Raw genomic sequence first — 15,003 nt, forward strand, 5'->3', positions numbered from 1 at the left:
CCTTCCAGGTTGTGAGGGTTAAACCCTGAGCCTGGCTGGTGATTTGCAGGTCCTGGGCCTCTGTGGTTGTGGGGAGCTGAGTTAGCAAGACAGAGGACTCAGTTTCACTGCTTTATCTCCGACCCCTATTCATCTGTGGACAGGAGTCACTGTCCTTCGACCCCAGCAAGGGCAGAGGGTGTGCAGTTTGCAGCAGGAAGGGCTCCCTCTTGGACAGGGATGCTTGCCTGCCATTGCTTAAATCCCCAGCTTCACACTTCAGTCATCGCTTATACACAACAAGATTTAGTTCCTGTGTCCAGAAATCAGAAAGTGTCTTCTGTCTGGGCGTGGTGGCTCACACCTGTAATCCTAACACTTTGGGAGGCCGAGGCGGATGAATCACTTGAGGTCAGGAGTTCGAGACCAGCCTGGCCAACATGGTGAAACCCCGACTCTACTAAAAAATACAAAAATCAGCCAGGCGTGGTGGTGGGTGCCTGTAGTTCCAGCTACTTGGGAGGCTGAGGCAGGAGAATCGCTTGAACCTGGGAGGTTGAGGTTGCAGTGAGCCGAGATTGCACCACTGCATTCCATCCAGCCTGGGTGACAGAGCAAGACTCTATCTCCAAAAAAAAAAAAAAAAAAATATGTCTTCTGAACATGTGCATGGCTGCATCTTAAAGAACCAAAGAGTGGAGTCAAAAAGGACTCTCGAGGTTATATACCAGTCATGGAAGGAAGATAGGTTTTGTTCCATGTGTTAACGTCCGTTAACTGGTAGTCTGTGGAGTGCTGTGTTCAGAAGGATTCTGAGACCTAGTTCCACCCTGAGTCAGAAAGTGCTGTGATTGACTAATCATGTCTGCCATGGACTCAGGACTAGCAAGTCGGGGATTTTTCAAACCGTGATATAATGCATATTTTAGAGGATGATGTATTTTAATTGTCCAACTACTTTTCTGTCCTCACCTCTGCACTAAGAAACATGTGCTGTCTGGCGGTTTCCCTTCTGTTTTGGAAGCTTATGACTGTTAACATCTGCAGCTTTCTATATAGCTTATGTTGGCCTTTCTGTCTGCATTGCGTTTCTGCTAAGATAGGCTGGGGTGAATTTCTTTGTGTCAAGACTCCAGGAAGCAGGTAGTAAGATAAGGTTTTTCTTAGACTCAGCTATTCATTCAGGACGTCCTGGGAGTCCCCCAGGGGTTCTCCTATACTCGACAGAGTGTAGTTGTGTTAAGTGTGGAGCGTGTCCTGTCTGATGTTTCTCGATCCCCGCCCCTAGCAGTTGCTTGTGACATTTTTTGGTGTAGAAATCCACGTCATTTTATAACCTGCCCCCATTTCTGCCTCTGAACACCAGCTCCATAAGTGTAACCACAAAGCACTTATAATTTGACAAGCAGCGTGCGCTCTCACCTCGTGGCCTTCGCACATGCTGTTCCCTGGGCCTGGAAAGCCCACACTTGCCTACCTGACAGTCTGTCTCCTCCTCATCTGTGGAACTCAGCTCAGAGGTTATTCCCTTTAGAATCCTTGCCCTGGGCCTTGCTGCAAATTAGAAGTTCCTTTCTCGGCTTCCTGTAGCACTTAGCAGCTTTCAGATTGCTGGTTTGGCTCCCAGCACATAGTAGGTACTTGGCAGGCAGCTGTCTGTAGGTTTGTTTGATCTTGGCCTGCCTGACTGTGTCACTGAGCCAGTCCTACTGGCAAGGACCCAGGAGGGAATCTTCTGCTGTGTTTTGAAACTATTCAAAACCCACAATCTGGTAGATTTGTGGAAATAGCGGTTTTTCTTACGACTGAAATCCTGAAAGAAATTGGGCATCGGCTTCTCATGAGAAATGAAGAAACTTCTGCTTTAAAAAAAAATTTGTAGGAATCTGTAGGGGTGGGGATCACAGGATGCATTTGTTATAAGCAAATGTTTCTGTTTACTCAGCCTGGTGAGAAGGAGCACTGCTCTGCTTCATTTGAATGAGGGCAGAGGTGAATTTCTTAGTAACCTGTTAATCACCAAAGAGTTTAGTTTTTTCCTAGTAATATTTTTCTAAACTTAATTCTCTATGTTTAAAGCCTTTTTTCCTCCTGTTACAAACCTTAGCAAACAGGAATCCATGCTTTTCTACCTGTGCTGTGGGTCAGATTGAGTGTTTTCTTGATGTCTGATGGGTGTTGGGATGAATGAGGGAATGAATGAACTCAGGGTTGTCATGGTGTGTGATTGCAGGGTGCTGAGGGAGTAGAACCCTTTGCTCTGTCACCGAGCAGCCTCAGAGCATTGTTTTTGCGATGTTGTTTTTTGTTTGTTTGTTTTGGAGACAGGGTCTTGCTCTGTCGCCCAGGCTAGAGTGCGGTGGCACAGTCAAAGCTCACTTCAGCTTCAACCTCCCAGGCTCAGGTGATCCTCCTACCTCAGCCTCCCAAATAGTGCACCACCAAGCCTGGCTAATTTTTTTTTTTTTTTTTTAATTGAAATGGGATCTTGGTTGGGCGCAGTGGCTCACACCTGTAATCCCAGCACTTTGGGAGGCCAAGGCAAGCAGATCACTTGAGGTCAGGAGTTTGAGACAAGCCTGGCCAACATGGTGAAACCCCATCTCTACTGAAAATACAAAAATCAGCTGGGCATCGTGGCGTGCACCTATAATCCCAGCTACTCGGGAGGCTGAGGCAAGAGAATCGCTTGACCTCAGGAGGCAGAGGTTGCAATGAGCTGAGCTTGCACCACTGCACCCCAACCTGGGTGACAGAGCGAGACTCCATCTCAAAAAGAAAGACTGGGCACAGTGGCTCATGCCTGTAATCCCAGCACTTTGGGAGACTGAGACGGGCAGATCACGAGGTCAAGAGATCAAGACCATCCTGTTCAACATGGTGGAACCCCATCTCTACTAAAAATACAAAAATTAGCTGGGTGTGGTGGTGCACACCTGTAGTCCCAGCTACGTAGGAGGCTGAGGCAGGAGAATCGCTTGAACCCGGGAGGCAGAGATTGCAGTGAGCCGAGATCGAGCCACTGCACTCCAGCCTGGCAATGGAGTGAGACTCCATCTCAAAAAAGAAAAACAAAAGAAAAAAAAAAAAAAACAGGGATGGTGGGGGTCTCTGTATGTTGCCCAGGCTGGTCTTGAACTCCTGGATGTAAGCGATCCTCCTGCCTCAGCCTCCCACAGTGCTGGGATTACACGTGTGGGCCACTCACCTGGCCTCAGAGTATAGTTTTGAGCCCTCCAGTGTGTGAGCAAGGTTCCTGCTCTCTTCCTTGCTCTCAGAACACCATCAGTGAGCTTCTCCAGCCCTTTTCCCCCTTTTAATTTGCTGTTGTAATCTGCTTTGGGCTGGGGAAATGGATCACCAGAGTTGTCTAAATGATTCTACAGTGTGATGTAATTAGTTCCTTTGGGGACTTTGCTGTAATAGAGTACATAAAGATTTTCTGTGCAAACCCTGACTTCTGTTTAGGCTGATCTCAGACCCTTAAGTGCTTTCTTAGTGTTTCGGCTCCTCTGGTAGGTACAGTACCTGGTGAGTGGCCTTTCAAAAAGTGAGTCTCATTGTAGGAAGACAAGCCAGTGATGGCAGGGAAGGGTCTGTGCCTCTTATATCCAGCATGGGCATGCGATGAGCCCTTGCCAGTGATCTGTGGGCCGACAGAAGGGAGAGGGGGAGGTGGGTGACTTGGGCTGAGCCGGCAAGCACTGTCAGAAAGACTGATTGGAGGCTTTGTTAACACTCATGTGGGCATTCCCTTTTCTCTCTCTCTCTCTCTTTTTGAGACAGAGTCTCCCTCTGTCACCCAGGCTGGAGTACAGTGGAGCGATTTCAGCTTGCTGCAACCTCCACCTCCTATGTTCAAGTGATTCTCCTGCCTCAGCCTCCCAAGTAGCTGGGGTTACAGGCGCATGCCACCATGCCTGGCTAATTTTTGTATCTTTAGTAGAGTCAAGGTTTCACCACGTTGGCCAGGCTGGTCTCGAACTCCTGACCTCAAGTGATCCTCCCACCTTGGCCTCCCAAAATGCTGGCATTACAGGCATGAGCCACCATGCCCGGCCCCTTTTCTCTTTATCGAAATTAAAGTTAAGTGGCTGATGAATAGCTCTGTGTTAATAGGGAAGTGAGTCACTGTGGTGATATTTATTCTGTGGATTAGAGTGTCTTGGGCCAAATAAAAGATCTCAAGTAAAAAAATTGATAATATTAAGACTTTGAGAATTTTTCCATTTCAAATATTGACGAATCTCTAAACTTACTAGCAAGAGAAGGGTATAACCTTAGAAGATTGCTTTGCAACGCTGAGCCTTTTTCTCAGGTGTGTCCTCCAGAGCAGGAAAGTGGCCTTTAGACCCTGTGGTCCAGCCCACCAGTCTCTCCCTGCCCTGCCTTCAGGCTGGGGGGCGGGGTGTGTTTCTGGTTCAGTGAACCCCCAGTTCCCAGTTCTGAGGCTTGACAATGATGTCATTATCTCAAGGAAAGCCAATTTTAGCTATTTCTCAGTTGAGGGGTCTTAGGAGGAGGTCGCATATTCATTCACTACTTGTACTCAGGGATCTGAAATGAACCACAGCGTTGGTTCTCAGGACGGTGGTCTGGTTTTTTCATCCCAGCAGTCTTTGATGCTTTGGGCCACTGTAGCCTAATGTGTGAGTTGGTTAAGTCTTTCAAGAGAAGAAAGCTATTTCTGGCATGTCCTTTCTTCCTCAAATACAACAGAATATAATGAAAAAGTCAGAACACATAGTTTTTTTTTTTCTTTTTCTTTTTCTTTTTTTCTTTTTTTTTACCTGAAAGGGAACCCTGCACATTACCCAGGCCATTTTTTAGATGTGGAAACTGAGGCTTGGAGACAGAATATGGCTTGTCTGGGACACACAGTTCCTGGGTGACCAGGCCCGTCGTCTAGGCCCAGGTGTTCTGCTGCCGTTTAAGTGTTTGAGATAGATAAACAGGTGAAGATGTATTCAGCCTCAAGCACAATCAGAGAGAGCTCAGAATGACGAAACAGGATTTTTGGCCTGATTGACAAAGTTGAGAAAGAGTGGTAGGGTAAATGCTGGTCAAGGGTAGGAAAATGGGAATCACCACATATGTCCCATGGTGAAATGGTAGAGCCTGTCTGCAGGGCAGCTTGTCAATATGAAAAGCTGAAAAAGGGAATGCATAAAGAATTAGCTACCATGATATTCTTTATAACATTGTTTAGATTGACATATTTTAGGGCCAGGCACGGCGGCTCACGTCTATAATCCCAGCACTTTGGGAGGCCAAGGCCAGCAGATCATGAGGTCAGGAGTTCAAGACCAGCCTGGCCAACATGGTGAAACCCCATCTCTACTAAAAATACAAAAATAGCAGAGCGTGGTGGCAAGCACCTGTAATCCCAGCTCCTCGGGAGGCTGAGGCAGGAGAATCACTTGAACCCAGGAGACAGAGTTGGAAGTGAGCCAAAATTGTGCCACATCACTTCAGCCTGGGTGACAGAGTGAGACTCTGTCTCAAAAAATTTATATATATAAATATATTTATATATTATATACATTTATATTTATATTATATATTTTATATATATATATAATATATATAAATTGAACCTCTGGAAGGGGATTGGTTGAGTAAGTTAGTGGCCTTGCTTTACAAAGTAAGTATGTAACCATCAAAAAGGTGCAGTGGCTCACACCTGTCATCCCAACACTTTGGGAGGCTGAGGCGGGAGGATTGCTTGAGCCCAGGAGTTCAAGACCAACCTGGGCAATATTATGAGAACCTGTCTACAAAAAGTACAAAAGTTAGCCAGGTGTGGTGGTGCACACCTGTAGTCTCAGCTACTCGGAAGGCTGAGGTAGAAGGATCACTTGAACCCAGGAGGTGGAAGCTGCTGCGAGCTATGTTTGCACCACTACACCCCAACTTGGGCAATAGAGTGGACCCTGTATCCCCCCCCCCAAAAAAAAAAAAGGATGTCTTTATGTTGTCTTGTGGAATTTACTTTAGAATACTCCAGCCAAACAAACTTAAAGAGGGACGGAGGAGGCAGGTAGAGTGAGAGGTGCAGAATGTTGATCATGTGAGGCTGAGTGTATTGTGGAGGTTCATTATACCGTCCTCCCGTGTCTGTTTGGAAATTTGCATGATAAAAAGGGGAAGGTTGTATACAGCCTTATTTTAGTGTCGACTCAGTATTTCCTATGGGAGTTGTCCTCTCCCATTGTGTACTTTGCTTACCTGATGTGCTAAAAAGGGATGCTGATGTTACGGTTCATTAATTATCACAGGGAGATATTTATGACATATTTGAATGGAATGGGGCTTCAAATAGTTATGTACAGAATTCTCATTTGGTTTAAAAAGTAAATAAGGCTGCGTATGGTGGCTCACACCTGTAATTCCAGCACCCTGGGAGGCTGAGGTGGGCGGATCATTTGAGTCCAGGAGTTTGAGACCAGCCTGGGCAACAGGGCAAAGACCCATCTCTTCAAAAAATACAAAAATTAGCTGGGCATGGTGGTATATGTCTATAGTCCCAGCTACTAGGGAGGCCGAGATGAAAAGATCGCTTGAGCCTTGGGAGGTCAAAGCTGCAGTGAGCTGTGGGCCTGCCACTGCATTCCAGCCTGGGTGACAGAGTGAGACCCTGTCTCAAAATAAAATAAAAAGTAAATAAAGCCTCACATGGGAGACCGATGGAGTGCGTATACCTAAGTGAATGTCACAGAGTAGAGAGATGATTTTTTTGTTTATCTGATTTTTTTCCCCCTACAGTAAACGTGTCACTGAAATTGTACCAGCAGTTAAGCTGAGTTAAATGTGTTGCTTTCTTGATCTAGGGAAGAGCATGGAGGAAATCAAGAAGGTGCTGCTCCTGGTGCTGGGCTGTGCCGTCCAGGTAGGGATTGGGCAGGGCTGCAGCAGAGGGAGCTCCCCCAGACTTCTCATATTGGGTTTGTGGGACTGGAACCAGCCCTTAGCTTAGGTGGGAGGATGCTCCTTTCAGTCCAGTATGACAGAAGGCCGCTGGGTTCCTGGAAGAGAGTGGCCATTGTTTTAGGTGGCAGCTGTTTCTAGTACCAGGGCACCTTGGGCAAGAGGCGAGATGGGGATCCCTCAGGCCAGGGTACCATTAGCAAATCATCCCCAATGTAGTAACTGCTAGAGCAAGGATCTGCAAACTACAGCCTGTGGGCCAGATCTGACTTGCTGCCTATATTTGTAAATAAAGTTTTATTGGGCTGAGTGCAGTGGCTCATGCCTGTAGTCTCAGCACTTTGGGAAGCTGAGGTGGGGGAGGATGGGAGTTCAAGGCCAGCCTGGGCAACATAGTGAGACCTTGTCTTCAGAAAAAAATAGAAAACATTAGCTGGGTATGGTGGCGCATGCCTGCCGGCTACTCAGGAGGCTGAGGCACGAGGATCACTTGAGTGCAGGAGTTTGAGGCTGCAGTGAGCCATGATCATGCTACTGCACTCCAGCCTGGGTGACAGCGAGACCCTCTCTCAAATAAAGTTTTATTGGAACACAGCCTTGTGCCTGCCTTCACATATTGTCTGTGGCTGGTTTCCCACTACAACGACAGAGCTGGGTAGTTGTGACAGAGGCCAAATGGCCCATGGAGTCTAAAATATTTACCATCTGGCTTTTTACACATGACGTTTGCCACCCCCTGGCTTAAACCAGGTGTTCCCTGTCTTTACGTATTTAAGAATCACCTGGAGAGCTTGTTTAAAACGAAGCGTTCTGTGTTCCACCCTGGTCTTTTCCATCTCAGTGGGGGCTTACGGATGGGAGTTTTAAGAACAAGTTCCCCAGGTGATTCTGATGTAGGTGGTCCCGGCAACCACTAGAGACACATCAGCGTAAGGGCTGGTAGGAGGACAACAGCGTTCTTCGTTATGAAGAAGCCCGGGGTGGGTGGTTCCTTTTGAAACTGTCATTCTGTGGTCGTGGTGGGCTCAGCTTCGCCCTCACTTGAACAGTGCTTCCATTAACACATGTAACCCTCCGCAGTGTGAGAGGAAAGAGGAGTTCATTGAAAGAATCAAACAGCTGGACATTGAGACCCAGGCTGGCATCGTGGCCCATATCCAGGAGGTAGGTGCGTGGCCTCGTGGAGGGCTCAGCTGTGGACTGCTGCGCCCGTGGTAGCCGGGAGGCAAAATTTCTCTATGAGTGGAAACGTTTAAAGAATACATCACCCATTACGATTTTGCTAATCTTAGGTTTCAGACGCTACAGGCACATTGATTCTATTTGGAAAGATAGCCATCAATCAGCCAGCTAAAATAAAATGAGGGTAAAAATAAAAATTAAAAAAAAACAACACCTCAATCAAGTCGTCTTTTGTCGCCTTCTTTTTGCCTAATATGGACTCAGACTATTTTTAAGAGCTGTCAAGTGGTTGAGGCTCAGAATTTGATTTACAAGCCCTGAAAATGTATTCTGGCAAATGTCACCCTGCTTTGAACGGCTGATCTTTATAGAGAGAGAGTCTCTGCTTCTGTCAGTGACGTGGCAGAGACAAGCTGACACCACTTGGGAAGCTAAACCAGTGGTGTTTAGCTGCTGGTTACCAGAGAGGCTGCCTTGGGAGACTTGGCCTATCCCCAGCTCAGGCCCCCCAGCGAGGGGTCGGGAGGGCTCTGCATTGAGCATCAGCAGAGTGCAGGAGGAGGAGCCCCTGGCCTTGGAGGCCTGACCTTCCCGGCCCTTTGCCATTGACGTTGGCAGAGGTGGTATCAGCTAAGGAGGCGGCCACCCTGGGGGGCAGTGTCCAGGTGGAAATTTACTTTCCTGACCTCCACTTCCACACTCCTTCCAAAATATGCACTGTGTGCTTTAATTACCTTAGGGGATATGGGTTCAGCAGTCAGTGTCATTGGACAGATGAGATAAATGCATGAAGAAGATGTGCATGCACAGGAACTGGTGTGTGATTGGCAGAGGCAGCTGAGCACAGGACTCCCTGGGTTGATACTGGGGAGAAGCTGTAGCTGGGCCTACCAGCTTCCACAGCTGGCTGGGGCTGTCAGGCCTGGGCTTCAGAATTCCCTGGTGCTTTTTAAAAATTGGGGTGCTGGGCCCCATGAGAGACCCCTGATTCAGACTCAGCGGGAGGAGGGGCATAAGCATTTAAATAGAACCTCAGCACGTGGCTGTGGTGCAGCCAGGTTGAGCCCCTGAAGCCCAGCCACACAACCCTTTACAGAGGCCCTGAGATGTCCGAGAACTTTCCCCAGCATTGGGTCTGGAGCAGGCCTAGAACCAGCCTCTCCATCCTGTGCCCTTAGGGTACTCTGAATCATGGGATGAGATTTCTTCTAATTCTCCGATCACCCGTATCCAAACTTATCCTTTTAAGGTGGGGAGAAGTAAGAAGATGGTGTCTCTTCAAATTTTGAGAAATTGAAGGGCCTTTGTTGACAGGGCCCTGTCTGCTTTTTATTTTATGGGTTTGTCTTTTTTTTTTTTTAGAGACAAGGTCTCTCCCTGTCACCCGGGCTGGAGTGCAGTGGTGTGATCATAGCTCACTGCAGCCTCAAACTCCTGGCCTCAGGTGGTCCTCCTGCCGCAGCCTCCCAAGTAGCTGGGACCACAGGTGCATGCCACCTCGCCCGGCTAAATTTTACATTTTTTTGTAGAGAATGGGGTCTTACTATGTTGCTCAAGCTGAGTTTGTTTTTTTGTTTTCTCTACTTCTGTTGATTGAATAAAGACTTCTTTGGGTGTGTTTCAGAGTAGATGCCCCGATTTCATTATTCTTGTTTTCCTCTTTTGAGGCCCGAGCACTATGGTATCTCTTCCAAAACTGAGGGGAGGAGAGCTGGAAATAGACCCTGTCTCCTGGGGCAGATCGCGGGGGTGTGTGTCGAGAGGTGGTTTCATGTAGACAGAGCCATGTATCTCCGCTCCCTGGCCAGGGAAAGGGGCACCAAGAGGCTGTCCGCTGTGGCCCGTGGGAATGAGATGCACCCTTCCCTGAAAACTGTTTGATGATGAATAGTTCCAGAAAACAACCCAGGATTGCTTTGTACACAACATTCTGACAAAAGATTAATATTTTTGTTCTATTCGCATAGATTTTAAGAAGTAACACACAGTCCCTTTCCTCACCCTCTCACGCTGAAGCTCTCCTTCCTTGTGTCCTACATTGATGTAGTTCCAGTGAAGATATCTTATCCCAGGACCTTATAGGGAAATAATTGTAAGGCGTGCTTTCTGGTCCTCTTTGAAAATCAGTGTCCTCTTTGACCCAGTTCTGAAAGCAGAAGTGGTTTGTATGAACAGGGCTCTGCTGAAGGGTCTGGCCGCACTTGCATAGGGCACCCTTTTGCTGGCCACAGTAAATTTGTCACTGAGGGATTAGTAAGGTTGATTGGAAGGAGATGCTGTTTGCAGTGTGAAGGAAGTGGGTGCCCGTCTCTGCCGCCCCTGCAGTGCCGTGCCATGTGTGCCCACAGGTGACTCACAACCAAGAGAACGTGTTTGACCTGCAGTGGCTGGAGCTGCCCGATGTGGCTCCAGAGGAGCTGGAGGCCCTCTCGAGGAGCATGGTGCTCCACCTGCGGAGGCTCATCGACCAGCGGGACGAGTGCACCGAGGTGCGTCCGCGGGGCGGCGGCCCGGGCAGCCTGGGAAGGGGCTCAGGCCCCTTCATCTCCTCTCCCTTCATCTTCAGCCTAGACGCCTCAGTCCTGCTGCTGAGGTTCTGGTGGGGATGGGACGTGCGTGCTTTCCCTGGTTACGACCCCTGCAGTGCATGGTCACCTCGGGCCTGTGGGAGGATACAGGGCATCAGGACGCTTCTCCTTCGTACATTCCCTTTTGTTTCACTAAATAGTTCACCTCTTTTCAAAACCTACACCAGCCTTCTCCCACCTTCCTCCTGGTTTCTTAGTCTCCGCTGAAATATCTGTCTTTTGGTGGTTTCTTCACCCTGTTCAAGCTCAGGTGTGGTGCTGGTTAACCCCGTTTGTTCTCCTCCATCCCCCTCCCTGCCCGGCTGCAGCTGATCGTGGACCTCACTCAGGAGCGTGACTACCTGCAGGCGCAGCATCCACCCAGCCCCGTCAAGTCCTCCAGTGCTGACTCCACTCCCAGCCCCACCAGCAGCCTCTCCAGTGAAGACAAGCAGCACCTGGCCGTGGAGCTGGCCGACACCAAGGCCAGGCTGCGGCGCGTCAGGCAGGAGCTGTGAGTCCCTGGCTGCTTCTCCTACCTTTGTGTGTGTTGTTACAGTCATGTTTCTGGTGTGGCATCGACTCACATGTGTGGTGCTGCCAATGGCACAGCTCTGACGTGCGCCCTGGAGTCAGCTGGGGTCTGCCTTGAGCTTACTCTGACCTGGGTCCCAGCTGCCTCCCCTTCCGAGGCCCACACAGGGATGGGGGCGGGAGTTCTTCCCGGTCTTCAGGGTTTCTTCAGGCCAGACAGTGCAAGTTGTCCACAGAGGCAGCCTCCAGTCCATGCTCAGCTCCAGCTTGGGGCCGGGATGACCACACCTGGTGTGTTTTCTTGGCTGGAGGGAGGAGGTGCCCCTCCTTCCGTCCAGTCTGGTGAGCCTGTTCTCCCAGGTTTCCTGCAGCTGGTGGATGTCACCTGGCTGGTCACCTGTGGAGCCTGGCTGTAGGGTGGTACAGCTGCCGCTGGGGTCTCCTTACCTGCCCCACACACTTGGAGGGAGACCTGAGTGGCGGATGGACATAGTTTAAGGGCCGATGTTGCAAACTTACAAAAAGAAAAGAATTTTGAGTCGGTAACATTTTTGCAGGCCCCATAAGCAGATTGCCTCCCCACCGCCCAAATCCCGGGTGCTTTCCTTTCCCCACTGGTCTTAGGAAGCGGCAGCCCGCTCCCGGGACTGCTTGTTAAGGAAGCTGCCTCCCACACGCTTTGTCCTTACTGCCTCTGCAGGGAGGATAAGACAGAGCAGCTTGTGGACACCAGACATGAGGTGGACCAGCTGGTGCTGGAACTGCAGAGAGTTAAGCAGGAGGTGAGTTGGGGGCCTGAGCCTGTGTGTCCTGGGGGTGGCAGGGCTGGAGTGTCCAATAACGGGACCTGGAGGGTCAGGAGCACAACAGCAGCGCTTTTAAGCCACCCAAGAGCCACTTGTCCTGAGCACGGCTATGGGGATGACCCTGTTTCTTAGTGACAGCAGGTGGAGATCCCGTGTGGTGGCGTGCACATAGAGGCTCCCGGCCACCAGGAGCTGGCTTGTCCTGGGCCATCATGGAGACACCATGCAGGAGGGAATTGGCCTTTCTGCCCTCCCTAGAGGATGCCCTAAGCTAGGTTCTCCTGCCTTTGTCCACTTTCCAGAACATCCAGCTAGCAGCAGATGCCCGGTCTGCTCGTGCCTATCGAGACGAGCTGGATTCCCTGCGGGAGAAGGCAAACCGCGTGGAGAGGCTGGAGCTGGAGCTGACCCGCTGCAAGGAGAAACTGCATGACGTGGACTTCTACAAGGCCCGCATGGAGGTAGGTGACCTTGCTGCGAGGCCCCTGGACGGGGCTGCTGGAAATTCCTCAGAAGCAGATTCAGACTGACCTGTCCTTGGGGACTTGGGGAAGCGGAGCCACAGCTGTCTCAGCAGATGCTTCCCTGGCACCTCAGCCTGCCTGGGCTTCCCAGGGCCCCCGTCTTGCTCCTCTTCATCTCCCCGTCAGTAGGGGAGGGGAAGGAGTGTCATTGATTAATGTAAGGCAGTGATTCCCTTCAGGGTTTCTCCTGCCCCCACCTCATGGCATTATGATCACCTTCAATCCGTGTGCATCTTTTTTTTTTTTTTTTTGAGACGGAGTCTTGCTCTGTTGCCCGGGCTGGAGTGCAGTGGCCAGATCTCAGCTCACTGCAAGCTCCGCCTCCCAGGTCCACGCCATTCTCCTGCCTCAGCCTCCGGAGTAGCTGGGACTACAGGCGCCTGCCACCTCGCCCGGCTAGTTTTTTTGTATTTTTAGTAGAGACGGGGTTTCACCGTGTTAGCCAGGATGGTCTCGATCTCCTGACCTCGTGATCCGCCCGTGTGCATCTTTTAAAAGATTTCTTGCAATTTCTGTGGCTAATTTGTTAGGACTATTTCCTCATCTGTGGGAATAACAGGCAACTGGGCACAGCAGCTCATGCCTATAATCCCAGCACTTTGGGAGACCAAGGTGGGAGGATCGCTTGAGGCCAGGAGTTCGAGATCAGCCTGGGCAACATAGCAAGACTCTGTCTCTACAAAAAATAAAAAAATTTAGCCAGGCATAGTGGCACATGCCTGTAGTCCCAGCTACTCAGGAGGCTGAGGCAAGAGGATTGCTTGAACCTGGGATGTCGAGGCTGCAGTGAGCTATGATTGCACTGCTGCACTCTAGCCTAGGTGGCAGAGAGGAACCCTGTCCCTAAAAATAGGAATACTGTTATGGCTCTATGAGGTTTTAAAGATGTAACTGGTGTTGGGCAAGCCCCATAGTAAGTCATCAGCCAGTGGAGGCTACTTGAACCATCTTTATTTTAAATCTTATCAAGGTTCTGGGAAGAACGCAGCTGAAAGGGTTAAGGCTACATGGAGACCCAGACCCAAGTGAGGTCTCTGATGCTTTGACCACTCACCCTGACAACCTCATGTCAGTAGCAGCTTCCGGGACCCTCTTTTCTGAGGATTTAGGAATTTTTCCCATTGCCTATTCCAAGGAGGGGCTGGAAGTGGTTAGAAAACATGAGCTGAGTGAAATCAGAATCCTGGCACACACTGAGTGGACTTGTTCAAGGCTAAGAAATAAGCCCGACGTCTCTCCTACCAGCCAGAAGGCTTCTTAGGCCACCGAAGGTAGAGCGCCATATTGCCCTTTCCCTGCCATGGAGCTGTCGGGCTTGCGGGGGAAGGCTGTCGGCCCAGGATTTCCATGTGCTCTGTGCTGCAACCGGGCCCTGGAGGCACTGGGGCTGGGCGAGGTGGGTTGGCGAGGCTGTGGCAAGGGCCTGTCTGTTCCTCAGACCCACTCAGGGAGTGTCCCCTGAGGAATGTGAGCCACATGCTAAAGCTCCTTGCCCCCTGCTGAGAAGGCATCCTAGAGGCTGTGCAAAGCCCGCCCAGGCCTGGGCGAGGGGTGGAGAGGGTAGACCGTTTCTCAGCTTTGTCTTGGAGATGGGCCACTGGCTCTGTGGGTTATGAGAGGCACGAATCCCCAGCACAGATGGGCTCCGGGACATGGGCAGCTTCTGACGGCTGCATCACTTACTGGAAATGCCCTGGGTGGGAGGACTGGGGACTATCATGCACAAACCACCACCTCAGCAGCTCCTTCTGCACATGGGGGACCTCGTGCAGCCTCAGAGTGAGGTCATGGATGGAACGTGACTCCCACATCTCACCCCGTACCCTGATTTGCGGAGGAGGGTGGGTTTGGGGATCCCGTCTCTGTGTTCGTTCCTGGCCTTGTGCGAGCATCCTTGCTCAGTCACGCAGACGCGTCTGCCCAGCACCTGCCTGCATGGTAACTGAGCCCTGTACCAGGAGCAGAGGATCTAGAAACACACAAGCTGTGCCCTCTGCATCAGGGAGTTCTTGGCGTTTTAGAGAGGTTTCCACAGTCTCCAGTGTCATGCCTCTGTGAAATGACAGAAGTATTTTTCACATTAACGACTTTCATAGTGGAAAATTACCATGAGATTTATAATGCCTTAGATTTCGTATTCATTTTATTAATCACAAGAGAAAGAGCAATAGTGTCTATCTGCATGAGACATTTACTCAGGGATAGGTAGTGACACACACGTAGGTTTGCAGACACTGAGCCATCAACGCGGGTGATGAACTGAGCATGGTCGATTGAGTCCAGGCCGCTGTTGAGAGGAGTGAGTTGTACTACCTTCGGATGCCCATGGTGTCAGGACTCAGATAAGTGGTGGAGGACACCTGTCCTTGGATTGGAATAGTTACAACAGCCTAGCAAACCATCTTCAGTCCTCATAGGATACTTAGAACAATTTAGGATTCCCTCCCTTGTCCCTCTTCTAGACTTGAAACCTTACTGTTTGTG

General features: G+C 50.0%; 1 protein-coding gene across 2 annotated transcripts in view; it reads left to right on the forward strand.

Moving 5' to 3' along the window:
• Positions 1-15,003, forward strand: part of CCDC88C (coiled-coil domain containing 88C) — a 146,067-nt gene that overhangs the window by 66,613 nt on the left and 64,451 nt on the right. For both annotated transcript variants that reach the window (XM_023205478.3, XM_023205479.3), the window contains exons 5-10: positions 6,810-6,868; positions 7,987-8,070; positions 10,437-10,577; positions 10,985-11,169; positions 11,890-11,971; positions 12,298-12,456. In XM_023205478.3, coding sequence (XP_023061246.1) covers positions 6,810-6,868; positions 7,987-8,070; positions 10,437-10,577; positions 10,985-11,169; positions 11,890-11,971; positions 12,298-12,456 — 710 coding nt within the window. The remainder of the gene's footprint in view (positions 1-6,809; positions 6,869-7,986; positions 8,071-10,436; positions 10,578-10,984; positions 11,170-11,889; positions 11,972-12,297; positions 12,457-15,003) is intronic.

Source organism: Piliocolobus tephrosceles, chromosome 6 (genome assembly GCF_002776525.5).
Source record: "Piliocolobus tephrosceles isolate RC106 chromosome 6, ASM277652v3, whole genome shotgun sequence".
Lineage (NCBI taxonomy): Eukaryota > Metazoa > Chordata > Mammalia > Primates > Cercopithecidae > Piliocolobus > Piliocolobus tephrosceles.